Raw genomic sequence first — 16,409 nt, forward strand, 5'->3', positions numbered from 1 at the left:
ACTGGGCCACTAGCCCAGGCTCAGGGGGAAATGGCTCCCATCCTAAGTGTAGACACCCTCGAGAAAAAGAAGTGTGAGCCTTAACATTGCTGTAGGTCTGGCTGCCTGAGACCCTGGGAGACCCAGCCCAATTGCCCTGGCAAAGGGAAGCTAGGATCCTAGAGGACCGCTAAAGGATAGGCCCAAGGGGCTGACCTCTGCCTCAGGAAGCTTCCTGGCTCCTACAGGAGGAAATCAAGTGATTTCCCACCTCCAGGCCAGTTTCCAGGCCACCCTGGCTGCTCCTGGTGGTTTCTTTCTCCAGGCACCCCACCTTGCTCCCTCACCACTCCAACGGTCAAGGTCAATGTATTAAGCTAGGCCACCATCAGGAGCCAAGCCCAGCCTGTCATCAGTACCTCATGCCTCTTGAAGAGCCTCCCATGGCCCACACTCAGGGCCCCTGCCAGATGCCCTGCTGGGCACGCAGCACACCCTTCCCTAGGAAAGTGAAGTTCAGATCTGCTCCAGGTCCAAGTAGAACGTTACCCATTAATCCAGGCGCAAAGCCATCCGTCTGCAGCTACCAAAGTCAAACCTCCTAATTCTCAAGACCCTCACTCTCCCTAAGGTGCCAAGCACGTCTTCCACCCAGCTGTGCCTTGAATTCTGCTTTGACCTTTGAAAGGAAATCTGATAGCTAGTGAATAAGACTCCAGGATGGGCGCAACAGGAGCAGAGATGCCCAGGACGAGCGAGCGGGAGGGAGAACTGTGGGTCCAGGGCAGCCCAAGGCCCCGCCCACAGCAGGCTTCTTCGTGATGCTTCCAAGTTCTGACACTGGGGAGCCCAGAGCTTTTTTAGAGAAACCCTGTCCTTATGCTCCAGTGTGTTTCTGTCAAAGGTGACTTCTTGCCTGTGGTCCTGAGGAGGGAAAGAGTTACCTGGAGGAGAGTGAGGGGAAACAGACAAGAACGAGCAGGGGGACTTACTAGGTGGCGCAGTGGGCGAGGATCCACCTGTCAATGCATGGGACACGGGTTCGATCCCTGCCCCAGGAAGATACCACATGCCCCAGAGCAACTAAGCCCGTGCACCACAACTATTGAGCCTGTGCTCTAGAGCCTGTGAGCCACAACTATTAAGCCCATGTGCTGCAACTACTGAAGCTCACGCGCCTGGAGCCCGTGCTCTGTAACAAGAGAGGCCACCGCAGTGAGAAGCCCGTGCACCACAAGGAAGAGTAGCCCCCGCTCGCTGCAACTAGAAAGAGCCCATGTGCAGCAACGAAGACCCAACACAGCCAATAAAATAAAAAAAGAACGAGCAGGACTTCAGCTCTGGACTCCGATGCCTGCCACCGACCCCGAGCTCCCTCTCCTCCCACATCCAGGGGTGAGGGCACCAGCAGGCTGCACCTGAAATTCTCAGCAGAGGACTACTGGTATTCACAAGCAACTAATTGGTATTAACTTACTATTGGCATTACTTATCAAACGGAAAAATTACTTCTGGTAAAATATCCAAACATAGCAAGCAAATCAAGCTCAGGACCTCTTCAGCTAATTAAACTCACCACGGAGCCCAGGGAAACGGGGGGTCGTTTAACACACACCCTTCTGTGTGGTGTGTGTGTGCACCTACGGCTTCTACTTACTTTATGTAATCACGACTCAGCACTTTCCACATCTGCACCCGCTGCACTCAGTGAGCCAGAACCTCGCCGGCCCCCTGCTGGGAGCACTAGGGCATCTCTCTCTCTCTCTTTTTTATATTACACTCCATGCTCCAATGCACGTCTTTGTAAATGCTCCTGTAAATAAACATCTTTGTATATATGGATGAGTAGGGAGCTACAGAGAAAGCACTGGCCCTGCTCACTTAAATTCTGGTAATGCCAAAAATAAAAAAAAATAAAAAAAAAGAATTCTGGTAATGCCAAACTGCTGTCCACAGTGGCTGTGCCAATTTCCATGAACAGATAACAAACACAGTTAAGACACGGAACAGCATGAAAGAGAAAATAAAAAAGTTATATATATAACAAAGGATTAATGTCCAGAATACATAAACAACTCCTATGACTCAAAAAAGAGAAAAACTTCAGACGGGCGCAAAGGGTATGGACAGGAAGTTCACAGAAGACAGATGTTCAGCCTCGCTATTAGCCATGCAAAATAAAACAAAGCAATAGCAACTTGTCTATCAGACGGTTAAAATAAATGAAATTACAGTATAAATGCAGGTGGTGGTCAGGTTTTGGGGAGGTGGGAGCTCCCGTATGCTGCCTGCAAGGTGCCAGGCGCCCTCTCCGTGCTCCCCAGGTATGCACTCATCTCGCCCCCACGTGCACTCCAAGGCAGCCCCACTGCAGCCACTCCCATCTTAGAGATGAGGACACGGGGGACTTTCCTGGTGGTCCAGTGGTTACAACTCTGTGCTTCCACGGCAGGGGGATCCCTGGTCGGGAACTGAGATCCCGCACGCTGCACAGCAATAAAAAGATATGAGGACACAGGACAGACCGGTAAAGTGACTTGTATCAAGGTCACTCGCCGAGAATGCAGCTTTTCATTTGTCACACATTCCAGTTTCTTCTAATGCTTACGTGTTTCAGATTTGGGTCTTTAAACTACTTGAAATTTATTTTTGTGCATGGGATAAGGTACAGATTTAACTATTTTTTCTGCACGGATAGATGATTCCACATGAATTAATGTAGAATACGGTCATCTGTCCAGGCTGGAGCACTGGCAGCCCCACCAAATCGCCTCCCTTGCTTCCACGGTGGCCAGAATGGGGCTCTTCTGGGGTCCTCTGGTCTCAGGTTCCTGAGGCAACCTGTGGCTCAGATGCTGACCGAGGCGGGGGCTTGGAGAGTAGTCCGTGTACCCTGCATGCAGCCTGTGACAGGAGGGGGGCGACTCAGCTGGCCAGCAGGTCCCACAGGTCGCTATTGCAGGGCAGCAGGTCACAGGCAAGTCGTGCCTTCCGGTCCCGGACTGTCTTCAGGGCTGGGCTGTGTTGCAATAGGAGGGAGCAAATGTCCACGTGACCCTTCTCGGCGGCCTATGGAGAGAGAGGCCTAGATCAAAAGCTGTACCCCTACTGGGCCCTGTTCTTTCTTGCTCCACTTCTGGGGCTCTTTTGGTCCTAAAAAAGGTCTCGTGGAAATGGAGGCGCCGTCTAAGCAGATTTCCCCGAACTCCTGCCAAATCCTGATGATGTGCGTCCGGGGGGGTGGGGCACCCTGGTGCCACTCAGGCAGTCGGCGTGAGCTTTCCTTCCCTGTGTCCTTTGCTCAGTGGCCATGCTTCTTTGCCCAGGCCTGCACGTTAAGAACAAGGACGTAACCCTGGATCTCTAAGCATCTTTACAAATGTTCAGATTGTCTATAGGGTGCTGGGTGCCATGGGCACAAAATACATCAGACGTGGCCCCTGCCCTCTGGGAACTTTCATGTGAGCAGAGAGAAAAAGGCCCAGGTTCCCCGCTTTCTCCTCTTCCCCTCTGAGATAAACGATCCCAATCTGGATGTCAATTTCTAACCTACATCCCTCCAAAAAAGAACACTGTTAAGTAATTTACCTAGATTATCTTATTTAACTTTTACAATAACCATCAGAGGTAGGAAGTATCAATATTTCCATTTTATAGATGAGGAAACTAAGGCTTATAAAAGTTGAGTAACTTGCCAAAAGTCACAGAGCTAGTTTTGCAACCTAGGGAATTCTAAGCCAGGTCTGCCTGAACTCAAAGTCCGAATTCTCAATAGCTGTTATATCACTACATTCCCTACTCTATCTTGATGAGTACAGACCCGGGATCCTTAATTTTACTGCTTCAATTCAGGCAGTGGTGTGTTGTGAGCAATTGTGAGATGAATTCCAAATAATTTTTGGCAAAAAAAAAAGTGCCAATGTTTGCAGAAGGAAGGGAGAGGCAGGCAGGCTGGAAAGAAGGGATGATTCATATTCCTCACACATATGTGTTCCCCCAATTTCATGAGAATGCTGCCAGTGTGGGAGACACCAGCTGGGTCTATCCACAGCAGTGTCCTGCCTGTCAGCACCCATCATGTGAGCTGTGGCAGTGAAACACTCGAGCGACATCAGTTTAGACCACTGAGAAATGAGCAACCTGCCTCTCCAACCGGCAAGGGTCTCGAAACAAAACAACCCCCAGCTGCTCACTCAGCACCACAACAGGAATCAGGACCAACCCCAGGGTGCTTCTGGCATCCAGGTGGGTCTCTGAGGGTGTGATGTAGAAGCTGTGATCCAGAAGGCAGGACAGACAGAAGTCAGAGGGAAGAGGGTGAGGAGAGGCGTCCAGATGGGAAAAGATGTTGTCCTTGGCCCGGGAGTGATAGAGAAGCAGGTTCAAGAAACTGAAGATGGCCAGCAGGGCCTGCGTGTAGGCAGCAAGGGGCCAGGAGCTCAGGACAAGCCAGCAGGTGGGCAGGGACTAACCCCAGAAGGCCTGTAAACCAGCTTCAGGACTTGGTAAAAGCAAGCCTCCAAAGGACTCTAAGGCACGGGCATAGTCAGAACTGCTTTTTACAGCATCACTCTGCGAGAAAATCAGTGGGGCTAAGAGAGGAACAGGTTTACACACAGAGGCCATAAGTATGCATCAACGGCCTCTCAAAGATGCACAAGAAATCGGTAAAAGAGGATGCCTTAAAGGAGGTGACCTGGAAGACTGGGGGACCAGGGGTCAGCAAGGGAGGAAAACTCATGTCCATGGTAGACAGTCTGTACTCCTCAAACCATTCACCGCAGGCAGGTGTTTCTAGTCAGAAAACGTTTAATTAAATGATTGCTTTTGTCACAGTGTGGAAAGCAGACTAAAGGGACAGGCAAGAGTAGGTGGAAGTTTCAGAAAACTACGTGGAAAAGCATTGAGGACACATCACTAAGGGGAAGAAAAAGAAAATGACACCATACGTTTAGTTCTAATTTACGTGTGCAGGAAACATGCTGGGAAATTACATGTTAATCCTAAAGCAATGATAGGTGAGCACTCATTACAAATGATTTCAATTTTCTACTTTATGTTTTTCCATTTCCCCCCTGTTTTCTACAGTGAACGTGTTATGACTTTTACTTTTTTTTACTGGCCATGCCATGTGACTTGTGGGATCTTAGTTCCCTGACCAGGGATCAAACCCGGGTCATGGCACTGAAAGTGCCGAGTCCTAACCACTGGACAGCCAGGGAAGTCCCACGTTATAACTTTTTTAATGACGGAAGACAAGTTCTTGCGACCTGTGAAACTTCCGAGAGGGGACCCACCTTGTGCAGACTGGTCATGCCATCATTGTCCACTAGCCTAGGGTTGGAGCCGTGTGACAGGAGGAGCCGGGCGATGTCCGTGTGCCCACAGTAGCTGGCCCGGTGCAGGGCAGTGGCTCCCCCGTGGGTCTGGGCATCACACTCGGCCCCGCTCTCCAGCAGGAACTGGCACACGGCGTAGTGCCCATTGCGGCTGGCGTAGTGCTGTGGGGAAGAGAGTCGGGGTTAGGGGGCAGAACCCGGAAGGTGGGTGGTGGGTGCCCCCTCCAGCAGCTGGGTGACCGGACGAGCGTCTTCACTCCTAGCTTCAGTTTCCACCACTGGAAAGTGGGGATAATAACCCTTCCTATCTTGCAGGATTGTTATGAGAATGAAGTTAAATAATTGATGCAAAGCACTTAGCTAATTTAAAAAACCCAGGTTCACATGAAACAGAAACCCTGCTGGGAGAGGAGGAAGAGTGGGAGAGAAGGCAAACATCATCCCCACCAGAGAGCAGGAACCCGGAGCTGAGGCTCGTCCCCAGCTCACCAGAGCCGTGTAGCCGGCCGAGTCGGGCTGGCTGGGGTCCACCGCCTTCTGGATTAAATACTTCACTCGGCCCAGGTCTCCATTCAGGGCTGCCGACCAGATTCCTGCAGAAGGACAACCCGACTACTGAGTAATGCTGAATGACTAGGGGCTTCCAGCGCTCCCTTTACCTCCTGGCCTCTGTTTTCTCATCTACTAAATGGGAATTCGCCGGTTCAACAAATAATAACCGAGCACCTCCTCTGTGTTAAGGATTGTGCCAGGTGCTGGCGACATTGCTGTGAGCAAGACAGACAAGGTGGGGACTTCCCTGGTGGGGCAGTGGTTAAGTCTCCCTGCTCCCAATGCAGGGGGTCCGGGTTCGATCCCTGGTCAGGGAACTAGATCCCACATGCATGCTGCAAATAAGAGTTCACATGCCACAAGTAAAGAGCGGCAAGCTGCAACTAAGAAGCCCGCGAGCCACAATTAAGGAGCTTACCTGCCTCAACTAAATAAAAATAAATATTTTTAAAAAATAAAACAAACAAAAAGACAAGGGGCTCGTCTAACCAGGACAGGAGATTGGGCAGACACAGCCACCCTGCTTCCCACTGCAAACACAGCAGTGTTGGATAAAGTACTGTTTAAGATGTCTGAATATATAGTTACAGTCAAGAGCAAGAAGAGGACATTGCCAGGTGTCAGCGCAAAGTGAAAACCACAGCTAAGTGGTGAGAAGGTACTTATTCTGTGGAATCCCCAGCGTCCTTAGAACCGTCCACACATCTCAGGGGCTTTGCGGGGAACGCCTGAGCTGGGTCTGGAGCAAAGGCCCCAGGCCGTGTGCCTGGCGGGGAAACCAGACAAAGCCAGGTTCTGTGCACAAAGCCGGGAGTGGGGAGTGCCTCAGCATGGATAGTCTGGGGAAAAAAAGGTCACCCCGCTGGGCCCACAGGTAGGGATGACATCGCCTGCCTCGAGGCCATCTCTGCCACATCTCATGCCTGCAGGGCCTGACACACAGCCCCGCACAGCGCAGCCCCACCGGCCTGAAGCTCCACCCCTCGGGGTGGGTGCAATATCCCGGCTGCTGACTCTGCCGCTCCCAGACCCGCGAGCAAGCCTGGGTGTCCCGGGGTGGCGCCAGGTGAAGAGCCGGGCCCAGCCGCACCACTGGGGAAAGTTCCCGAAGCCACTGCCTGTTTCCCGACCTGCACGCACGCCGGTGTTTCTAATGCCGAGAGCTCAGCGCCGGGTCCCTGGCGGGCTCTCACTACGCGGGAGCGGTGAGCTCCGACAAGGCCCCCCGGCCGCCTCCCCTCGGGGCCCCGGTTCTCGGCCACCTCCTTTGTCCCGGGGGCCTGGAGACGCCGGAAGGCTCCGGGCTGGGCTTGCAGGGCCGAGCGCCCGCCTCACCCCTCTCGAAGTCCATCTCGTCCAGCGTCTGCTGCACGCCGGGCGCCGCGCTGGGGCGGGAGCAGCAGGGGCCGTCGGCGCAGGGCCGCAGCGCCGCCATGCTGCCCTCGGCGCCCGCCCACCGGCTGGCGGGCACGGGCGCGGCCTCGGCGGGCGGGGCGGACGCAGCGGGGCCCACCCGCCGGGTCTGACCACTCGACGTCCGCACGACCCACGAGGCCGACCAATCAAGCGTCTGGGTCTGAGCCCAGGAGCCAATCGCAGCGGCGGGGCGGGACCTGGGGCTCTGGGTCGCGCCCGCCCGAGGCGGCCACGCGAGGGCGTCCCAGGCTAAGCGGAGGCCGGGGAGCTCCAGCTGGGACCCGGGACCCGACTCCCGAGGAGGGCGGCTGGGCGGGCCTGGAGCATTTATGTGGCGCCCTCCAGGTTCTCCTCGTCCCACCGGGTTCCGCAGGGCAGGGGGGTCGCCGGGCGCGCCTTCCCCCCTCTTTCCCCCACCACGCCGGGCCCCGGAAGATGGGTCACCGAGGCGGCGCGGTGACCACTTGAAAGGCCACGCGACCCCCGCCTCTCGCCCCTCTTGCCCACTTCTTGAAACCCTGTGGGAGACAGGTGGCCACAACTTATCTTGCCGCTGGGAGCTCCTGAATGTAGGCCCTGGATGGCGGGGGAGAGGCGGGGAAAAGGGTCTGGAAACTTCAGGTCCACAGTGGGCACCTAGTTTTCTGAATCAACCATGTATCAAAACATTCTCCCGGGTTTTGGGTTACTGACCATGCGGGAAGCATAAGGTGTTCAAGTCAGCAGATGCCAATCCCTCTCCTACAGCAGGACGCTGGCCGCAGCCTGATCCAGCCACAGCAGAGCCCCAGACGGGTCAAGGGTGCAGAGGACTCTTCACTTCGACTGCCACTGTGTGTGAGCATGAGTTACAGAACCCAGGCCCGGTCCTGTTTTTCTTACAAATACCTGGGCCCTGCATGGCTCCTTCCATAGGACAGGGGCTTGGTGCCCACCAGGTGGCAGTGGGGAAAGTTCCCTGTCACATGCAGCTGAAACATTCAAGGCTAACACTCCGGGAGGGTAGCAGGCTGGAAGTAATCTTTCCTCCCCTAAGAGCCAGCCCACACAACCTTAAGCTGCTTCTAGGAAGTTCCCCTCCTTGGCCCCCTCACTCCCATCTCCCCTTCCCAGAATTCTGGGAAGCCAGGTCCCTCCCCTTCTCCTGCTTCCACTCCCCATGCCCTGACTTCTCCCTTTGGCCAGAAGCCAAGGCTGGCTCCCAAGAGGCTGTGGCCCTGGTTTGGTTCCCAGCCCCAGGCACCACTGTGGGAAAACACTGGAGCCTGGGCTGTCCCCCCCTCCAGAGAGGGGCACAGGCAGGAGGGGGACCACTGAAGGGGCAGCTGCCCCAGGCCTGAGAGTGGGGGCGGTCCAGCCCCACGCAACCCACAGGGAGCCTCCCTCTTGGCATCCAGAAGGGTCTGACCCAAATGTCTTATCTCCACGACAGGAACAGTTTTGTTTTCTCCATTTTATTTGTCAATATAAAAATACTCAAATATTTACAACAAATAAATACGCGGGGACACAATAAGTTACACTGTTAGAAGCCCTCCTCCTAGGGCTGGGAGAGGATATGCCACATCCACAGCATGCCCACCCTCTCTCCTTCCCTCCCCCCCCCCCCCCCCACACAACCTTTCCCAGCCCTGCCAGGGAGGACAAGTATAAAATACCACGAATCCCAGGACCAAGTGGGAGGCCCCTCCCACCCTTCCCCCCAAACACACAGGAGGCTGCATCTCCCTCCCCCCACCCTGAAAACATTCACAGCCCTGGGGGTAGGACTGGGCCCACCCCAGAGCCCTGGACTCCCCTAAAAGGGGCACAGCACCCTGCCCAGCCCACCCCCATATGTACATGGTTGCCCCCCACTGGGGACAGGTGGGGGTAGGAGAGGCAAAGTGATACAACCCCTTCCCCTTCATAGCGCCAATGACCCACCAGGAGGACCCCGAGCCAAAGGAAGACTTGACAGAAACAGGAAGACTATGTCACACACCCCCACATCCACATACGTGCACACATCCACATCCACACACACGGATATACACAAACACACCCACATCTCCAACTTCTGCCTTGAAAGGTTTTGGCTGCTGGGGTCCCGTTCGTCTGTGATTCACAGTCCCTCACAGAGAAAGGTGCTCTCCGTGAGGCTGGTGCCCTGGTGAGCCACACCAAGTGGCAGTGCCCGTGCTGACAGAGCAGGTCCTCATGGCCGGGCAGGGTCCGTCCCGGGCAGAGCAGGGGCCCGCGCCATGTCCCTGAGGTAGCTGGTGCCTGTGCAAAAAGTAGGAGCCGCGCCTCCCACGCCGCCCCGCCGCCGGAGGGGTCCCCTCACACCGAGGACTCCTCGGGGTTGGAGTCCGGCAGCGGCTGGCGCTGCTGCAGTTTGCGCCTCAGCTCGTCGGCGAGCTCAGGGAGCGGGTGCCCGAGGCCGCCCCGGTCCTCCCCGCCCAGCTGTAAGCGCACGTATCCGTTGGCATTGGAGTTCCGCCCGCCCCCCAGGTGGAGCCGAGTTGGAGAAGGCAGGGGCTGGCCGGGGATGCCAGGAGGCGGCGAGGGGGGCCCGCCGCCGGGCTGGCACCGGGCATGTCCAGGCACGATCTTGAGGGAGCCATCTGAATAGTAGTAGCCCACGGGGTCCCAGAGTTTTTCATCGGTCTCGGGGCTGGGCCGGAAGGGGGGACTGGTGGGTTCCTTGGGCAGCTCCAAAGGGTACACGAGGGTCCTCTCCGCCGCCTTGGCACCTTTCTCCAGCTCCTCCCGCAGCCGCCGGCGCAGGGACAGAACGAGCAGCAGCAACACCAGGCACACGGCCCCCAGGGCCACCACAGCCAGCCACACCAGCCCCAGGTTCTCCAGGGGGGCCCGGGCCTCCAGGGTCACCGATGGGCCTGCCACCACCGCCACCAGGTAACCTTCGGCAGCCAGCCGGGCCCCCTGCTCCTCTGAGAAGCAGTGGTAGGCCCCGGCATGGCGGGGCTGGGCGGCCATCACCACCAGGGCCTGCAGCCGCGTGTCATAGAGGAAGGAGCCGGGCTGCTCCGCGGGCAGGTCCCGGCCCCCGAAGGTCCAGCGGGCGTGGGCGAGGTTGGAGGAGAGGCGGCAGGGCAGCACCAGGTCTGTGCCTGCCACCACTGTGATGTTTTTGGGCGTGAGCCTGACTGCAGCGGCACAGAAAGCAGAGCAGAGAGTTAGTGCAGGAAACCCAGGCCGAGGGGGCGTGCAGACACTCCAGCTCTGGCCCAAGGCCCACTTCCCACCCCCACCCCTAGGAGGGGGGCTAAAAAGACAGCTCACCTTTCTTACTGCCCCGGAAGTTACAAATGCCCGAGGTGTCTGAGACTGTCACGTGCTGGATCAGCAGGGATCTGGGGGGGCAAGCGGAATCCGTCAGCGTCCCGCCTCTAACCCCCTGCCCCTCCCTGCCTGGTCCCAGCAGGCGGAGAGCCCCGCTCACCCGCGGTGGCTGCCCACGGCCACGCAGCGGCTGGTGTTGACGCTCCAGGCACAGTAGGGGTCCCGAGCGAGCACGCAGTCGGCACAGGAGCGGTACTTCCCGCAGTCGGCCAGGGGCAGCTGGACCAGCTGGGAGCGGGAGCCGGCGAAGAGCATCTTCTGCCAGAGAAGCACAGGAGGGGGGTGAGCTAGGCCGGGACATGGTCCCGGGGGTGGCTGAGACCACTGCCAGGGGCACAAGGGGCCCAAGGGAGGAAGAGGGCTGTGCTCAAGTCCTGAGGAGGGAAACCCGAGGACCGAGAATGCATGGAGGACTTACTACAAGCCAGAGGCAATCCTAAGCACCTTATAGGCGTGACCTTATTAGAAAGGAACAGCAGACCTGTGAGGCCAAGAAGTATAATTGCGCTCACACAGGCACGACTCTGGGACCATATAAATAGCGCAGGAAGTTCCGCTTCCGCAGGGCCCGTCAGCCTCACAATAGCACCAGCAGAGCATAAGGCGTTTTCCTGTGTTTGAATGGCGATTGCCAATCTGTGTGTCCCTTCCACCAGACGTTCCTTCTGCCATCATTCCATGTTCTGGGGAACAACCTGAGCCACCACGGCTGGTAAAAGGCAAGCATGTGAAGGTGCCACAGACATGCCAGAAGAGAGCAGAACACGAGAGGAAGCCGCCAACAGCACTTCAGGGAACGGCTTGAAGCCACTGGAGGTCGGGGCTGGAGGGCCACCGCGGCTGGCAGGCAAGGTGACATCACGGCGCCATGAACCAATACAGCGTGAGGCCCGGCCAACAGTGGCACTGGCAAAGAAGACGCGCAGCGCAACCCCTAGGGGCCTGGAGAAAGCGTGCAGAATAGCAGCCAAGGCCCCATTCTGGGAATGCAGCCCCACCAGGACCAGGCTATATATAAAATGTAACACCCGCAGAACACAGATTCCATCAGCGCTCCCATTCCTGGGACCCACCCCAAGCTACCCGAGGTGGCTCGGGCATCTCCCCACCCCTGCACCGGCCAAGCACACAGGGGAGGCCTAGAAACAGCGGTGGGTGGGGCCTCATGACTACCTGGCTTCGGGACAGGACCAGGCTTTCCACAGGCTCCTGATCAAACACCTGCAGCTCCTCGATCAGGTGGACCCAGGGCCCCAGGCTCACGGCCTTGAGCAGCCAGCCATCTCCTGTGGGGGGTGGGGGAGGACAGGTATGAAGGAAAGGGCATGGGGGGGGTCCTGGGGCATCTCTCGATCTCCCCGCCTCGGGCACACAGGCCTTCGCCCGGCCCTCGGCGGCCACGCCCATGCCCCCGGTGCCTACCTGTGCCGATGAACAGCACTGTACAGGTGGCTCCGTCAAGCCCAGCGACCCGGTCAGCCACCAGGCGGGTGAAGTTGGTGTCCTTCTTCACCAGCAGGGGCCGGCCCCACCGAGGCCCCACCTGCTCCTCCATCAGCGGGTGCTTCTTGATGAAGTTGAGGGTGTTGTCGGGCAGCTCCAGGGAACTGCTGTAGCCATGGCGTCGGTGCCAGTTGTTGATGCACTGGGGTGGGGGCGGGGAGTGCACTGTCAGCCGGGCAAGAAGGGCACTGGAGCTGAGGACACGAGGGCACCCCTGCCCCGGAAGACTCACCGAGCCGGGCCTCGGGCTGGGTACCGTGTCGGTGTAGCGGCCCCACTTTTGGGCTTGTTCGTGGTACTCCTTGTAGGGCCCCTCGAACACCCTCTGGATCTCTTCCAACTGGTACTCACAGACTGCTGACAGGTCCATGTCGCCCCTGTCACAGCAAGGGAGGGACCCAAAGGGTCAGGCCTGGGGTGACCACAGCTCAGGGCATATAGCGGGAAGGCAGGGTCCAAACATAAGAAGGTCATGGGCACGTGTGATGTGACGGTGGCTCAAAGTGCCACTGGGGGCAGGGGACAGCCCACCTCCCACAGAGGGTTCTGAAAAGAGGCAGGTGCCCAACATCCTCCTCGACTCCCTGGACGCTCCCGAGGCCTGCCCCCACCAACCATCCCCAACCCGCAGACCCGCTCCTCTCCACCCACAAGGGCTCCCGGCCAACTCACCACCGCGCCCGAAAAACCCCAAAGAAAGTGGTGTTGTGCCAGGAGGCATCCTGCAGGGTGTGTAGCGCCTGCAGCTGGTTGAAGTAGAGCTGCCAGTCGGGCGCAGAGCACACCAGCCGCGCCTTCAGGAACGTGGTCCACTTCCTCTGCAGCGTCCGCGCGCCCCCCATGTCGCCCTGGCAGACGGCAAGGGGACACTGCTGGTGAGCCCTGCCGGGCCACCGGGCTCCCAGAGCTGCCTGGCGTGGGGGGTCTGTACCTTGCAGACGCGGGCCACGCGGGCCACCACCTGCTCGGCATAGCAGTCGTACTCCACGGCCCGCTCGCTGAAGAAGAAGTACACCTTGTCGTCATCCCCCGTGAAGCTGCCCATGCTCTCCGGGATGTAGGCGGAGCCCACGAAATGAGGTTCTACAGGAAGGGGAGGAGGGTCAGCCCCGGCACTGGGCCCACACAGCACCTCCCACCCACGGTTGCCCATTCGGCCGGCCAGCTCCTCGGGGCTCACCGTTGAGCCAGAAGGCCAGGTACTCTGTCTTCATAGCATGGTGGGGCCCCATGTTTCGCAGGATGACGGGCTCCGTGCCCAGGAAGTTGTTGAGCGTGGCCGAATACAGCTCACCATCTAGGGGAGAAAAGGGGTCAGCTGGGCCAGCAGAGAGGGGCAGACTTACTCAGGCCATGTGGTCCCAGAGTGGGAACAAGTCCTGCGGGGGCCCCCCAACCTGCAGGGGGACAGCCACTCACCCACAAGGAGGCCGGTGTGGCCCTTAGCTGGGTCATAGGGACACTTCCCCTTGCCATCCTCAAACTCGCCATGCTCCAGAGTGAAGGTGAGCATGTCCTACGGGAGGGAAGAGGCCATGAGAAGGTGATGGGGACCGGCCAAGGGGGCTAGGGGAGAGGAGCAGCACTCACGATGTAGGTGCACTTGGGCTGGAAGGCGTAGGTACCGCAGACATACAGGTGGGATGTGTTATACGGCTGCAGGAAGCGGATGAAGTTGAAACACTCCGTCTGCGGGGAGAGAGGAATCGGTTAAAGTATAAAGGCTTGGGACGTGGGGACACAAGGACCCAGACCAGCACTGGGACAAAGGGGGCTCTGGGGAGAGCGTGTGCACCATGCACCGCCCCCAGCAGTAGTCCCAAGCACCCACCTGGTTACTCTTCCCTTTCTGGATACACTCGGCCTTCTTCTCAGCTGGCGCCTCCCATGAAATCTGGGGACGGACGAGAAATGTCAGCAATGTCACAGGTACATCCTGGGCATGTGCCGTTAGCACAGCCTGTGGCAGCGACATGGGGACACCAAGTGAGAAGACACGGTCCCCACTCTCTGGGAGCTTATTCCAGCAGAGGCCAGAAACCCCAACTGCCCCAGTGCAGCGGACCCGCTAAGTGCCGCAGACTCGGGGGAAGCAGCGTGTTCACTGAGGGGAACAGGGCGGCGCGGCCAAGCAGAGGGGACAGCCTGACCCAGCGAAGCCCCTCCAGGTCCTGCCTATCTCACCCCCACGTGCCTCCCGCTCCCCCACCTCTCACCACTCCCTGCAGCTCCAGAGCCTCCACGCTGAAGGCAAACAGGGCCTCCCGGGCCCCCACATACAGAAGCCCGGTCTGCTCGGTCAGGGTCAGCGTCAGGAAGTCCTGGATGCCTGTCTGGGAGAAGCGCCGCACCACCGTGGCCAGCTCTGTAGGGATAAGGCCAGAGCGAGCAGAGCTGGGGGGAGTGGACCTTCTTGGGACTCCAGGCACCCGCCCCCAGAATCAGCCCTCTTCTGTGCAACGGTCACCCCTGCAGGCACCCGCCCCCAGAATCAGCCCTCTTCTGTGCAACAGTCACCCCTGGTCCCCACATTAGAGCCAGTACTTCACAAGCAGATGCCAGCCAAGCCTCCTGACTGGCAAGAAAGGGCATTTTCTGAATAGGCTTTTGACTCTAACAACTCCACCCAGGCTTCCCTGGCCTTTCCCAGCCGGGAAGGAGGCAAATCTGGGCTGGGGAGGAGGAAGGAAGGATATCTCAGCCACAGCTTCCGGCCAGAGGAAGCCATCAGACTGATGGCTCTCACTCTCAGGGTCAGGAGCACTCCCCCCTCCCAGCTTCCTCAGCTACTACTTCCTTCTTTGCTCTGCTGCCTACTGCCCTCACCAGGGTCCAGTCAGGCCCCAGCCCCAGATCCAGCAGGGCAGGACGGACAGAAGTTGTGAGCGTTCTTTGTCTTAGAAAACCCTTCCCTCCAGCAGGACCCAAATCCAGGCTGCTAGGGATACAAGCACAGCCAGCGATGGGATGAGGAGGGATGGCCAGAGACAGAACTGGGCTGGGAGGCCAGGCCAGGGAAATCAGGGGAAACCAGAGGCTGAGGACCAGAGATGGCACTGAAGCCTTGGGGCGGGGAAGCCCTGTTGCCATCTGCCAAGCTGGGGACTACGACAGTTAAGACATTCACGCAGTCACCGGATTCCTATGTCAGCCCCCCAAATAGCTGCTGACCTGTCCTCAGGGTCCCCCTAAACCAGCCTTAGTCTCTGGAGCCAACGATGGGCCCAGGCACAGGCCGGCAAGGGAGGGCTTCGTCAGCACCGAGAGGAGCCTGTGGGAGGTGAGCTCATCCCGGGTCCCCAGAGCTCACGGATGATACAAACACCTGACATCACGTCTGCATATAGGTGTGTGTGTACAGGAGGGCTATCAGGTCTGCTGACCCTCCACGTGAGAATGGGCACATGCGTACACACACACACACACACTCCCCCCCATCCAAGGCCACCAGACAGAAGTGTCAGGGTAGCAGAGGCTGCTGGGGGGCTCCTGGGGGCAAAGAGCTAGAAAGACCGGGGACCGGGGGGGAGGGGTGGGGGATGTGACACCCTTCGCTTCAGGCCCATCCTGGTTCAGGTTTCTTTATTTAGGCTCTCAGTGCTAGTGATAATTCCAGAAGTGAGGCGTGGGGACAGGGATGCAGGATGGTCACGGTCGCTTGGATAACACGGGCAGCCAGGTCCTAAGTGTCAGGAGGGGCCCCCCAGGTCCTGGCCTGGACTACCAGTTCTGGGTCCCTAGGGCCACTCATTCACATTTCTTAGAAAGCTGTGTCACATACATCAGGGGACCTTGAGTCTGACCGCAGAATAAAGCTGGCACGTTCTAGAGGGCCATTCCTTAGCACCCCTCTTCCCCCAGCAGTCCCTCCTGGCCTCCCGCTCCCCGCCCTTCAGGCACTCACCCCCAGAAGATACGGTCTTCCGGGGCACCAGGTTCCACCACACCTCAGCCCCAATGCCCAGGCCCCACAGCCCCACTGCCAGCAGCCAGACAGCCCAGTGTGGGGCCATGGCGCACGCCCTGGCTCTAAGGTCCAGGCCAGCTGCCCTGCCGGGGGAAAAGAAAGCGTCAGAATCACAGCCAGAGAAAACAGAAAGGAAGGCGGCCCACACAAGCTCTGCCAGGAGGCACTGACAGGATAGAAGATCCGATCGGGCCCCCCCAGGACGGCCCCCCTTGCCCCAGTCCTTGGAGCAGAGACCTAGGCCCCTCCCACACCTGGCCTCAGCCCCCACAGCCTCCAAAGGGCCCTGGGGTCTCCCTGAGGGG

At 58.3% G+C, this 16,409-nt stretch overlaps 2 protein-coding genes across 8 annotated transcripts in view; both read right to left on the reverse strand.

Annotated features, from left to right (window-relative positions):
- Positions 1 to 2,899: 2,899 nt before the first annotated feature.
- On the reverse strand, positions 2,900 to 7,403 carry ANKRD39 (ankyrin repeat domain 39). Of its 2 annotated transcripts, none has more exons than XM_057743088.1 (4): positions 7,206 to 7,369; positions 5,808 to 5,911; positions 5,277 to 5,480; positions 2,900 to 3,048 (listed from the first exon to the last, which is right to left on the reverse strand). In XM_057743088.1, the coding sequence occupies exons 1-4, from the start codon at positions 7,303 to 7,305 to the stop codon at positions 2,905 to 2,907; spliced, it is 552 nt and encodes a 183-aa protein (XP_057599071.1). In that variant the 5' UTR covers positions 7,306 to 7,369; the 3' UTR covers positions 2,900 to 2,904. The 2 variants fall into 2 exon arrangements, with proteins under 2 accessions (XP_057599071.1, XP_057599072.1); XM_057743089.1 differs by lacking the exon at positions 2,900 to 3,048 and adding an exon at positions 3,056 to 3,307 and having other exon boundaries at positions 5,766 to 5,911; positions 7,206 to 7,403.
- Positions 7,404 to 8,915: 1,512 nt separating this feature from the next.
- Positions 8,916 to 16,409, reverse strand: part of SEMA4C (semaphorin 4C) — a 30,366-nt gene continuing 22,872 nt past the window's right edge. For 5 of the 6 annotated variants that reach the window (XM_057741876.1, XM_057741875.1, XM_057741877.1 and 2 more), the window contains 14 exons: positions 16,042 to 16,187; positions 14,354 to 14,502; positions 13,969 to 14,031; positions 13,728 to 13,826; positions 13,557 to 13,653; positions 13,318 to 13,434; positions 13,069 to 13,220; positions 12,810 to 12,985; positions 12,370 to 12,514; positions 12,057 to 12,279; positions 11,808 to 11,920; positions 10,735 to 10,892; positions 10,575 to 10,645; positions 8,916 to 10,438 (listed from right to left, as the gene is read on the reverse strand). In XM_057741876.1, the coding sequence (XP_057597859.1) occupies positions 9,609 to 10,438; positions 10,575 to 10,645; positions 10,735 to 10,892; positions 11,808 to 11,920; positions 12,057 to 12,279; positions 12,370 to 12,514; positions 12,810 to 12,985; positions 13,069 to 13,220; positions 13,318 to 13,434; positions 13,557 to 13,653; positions 13,728 to 13,826; positions 13,969 to 14,031; positions 14,354 to 14,502; positions 16,042 to 16,150 (2,502 nt within the window). In that variant the 5' untranslated portion in view covers positions 16,151 to 16,187 and the 3' untranslated portion in view covers positions 8,916 to 9,608. The remainder of the gene's footprint in view (positions 10,439 to 10,574; positions 10,646 to 10,734; positions 10,893 to 11,807; positions 11,921 to 12,056; positions 12,280 to 12,369; positions 12,515 to 12,809; positions 12,986 to 13,068; positions 13,221 to 13,317; positions 13,435 to 13,556; positions 13,654 to 13,727; positions 13,827 to 13,968; positions 14,032 to 14,353; positions 14,503 to 16,041; positions 16,188 to 16,409) is intronic. The other variant, XM_057741873.1, reaches the window with a different exon arrangement.

Source organism: Hippopotamus amphibius, chromosome 7, assembly GCF_030028045.1.
Source record: "Hippopotamus amphibius kiboko isolate mHipAmp2 chromosome 7, mHipAmp2.hap2, whole genome shotgun sequence".
Classification (NCBI taxonomy): Eukaryota; Metazoa; Chordata; class Mammalia; order Artiodactyla; family Hippopotamidae; genus Hippopotamus; species Hippopotamus amphibius.

Bases quoted from the DNA above. Each gene is read 5' to 3' on its own strand.
- ANKRD39 (XM_057743088.1), bottom strand. From the start codon at position 7,305: ATGGCGGCGCTGCGGCCCTGCGCCGACGGCCCCTGCTGCTCCCGCCCC. The intron at 5,912-7,205 runs GTGAGGCGGGCG...GTCCTTCTGCAG, and splicing joins CGAGATGGACTTCGAGAGGG to GAATCTGGTCGGCAGCCCTG. The intron at 3,049-5,276 runs GTGGGTCCCCTC...CTCTCTCCATAG, and splicing joins GCATGACCAGTCTGCACAAG to GCCGCCGAGAAGGGTCACGT.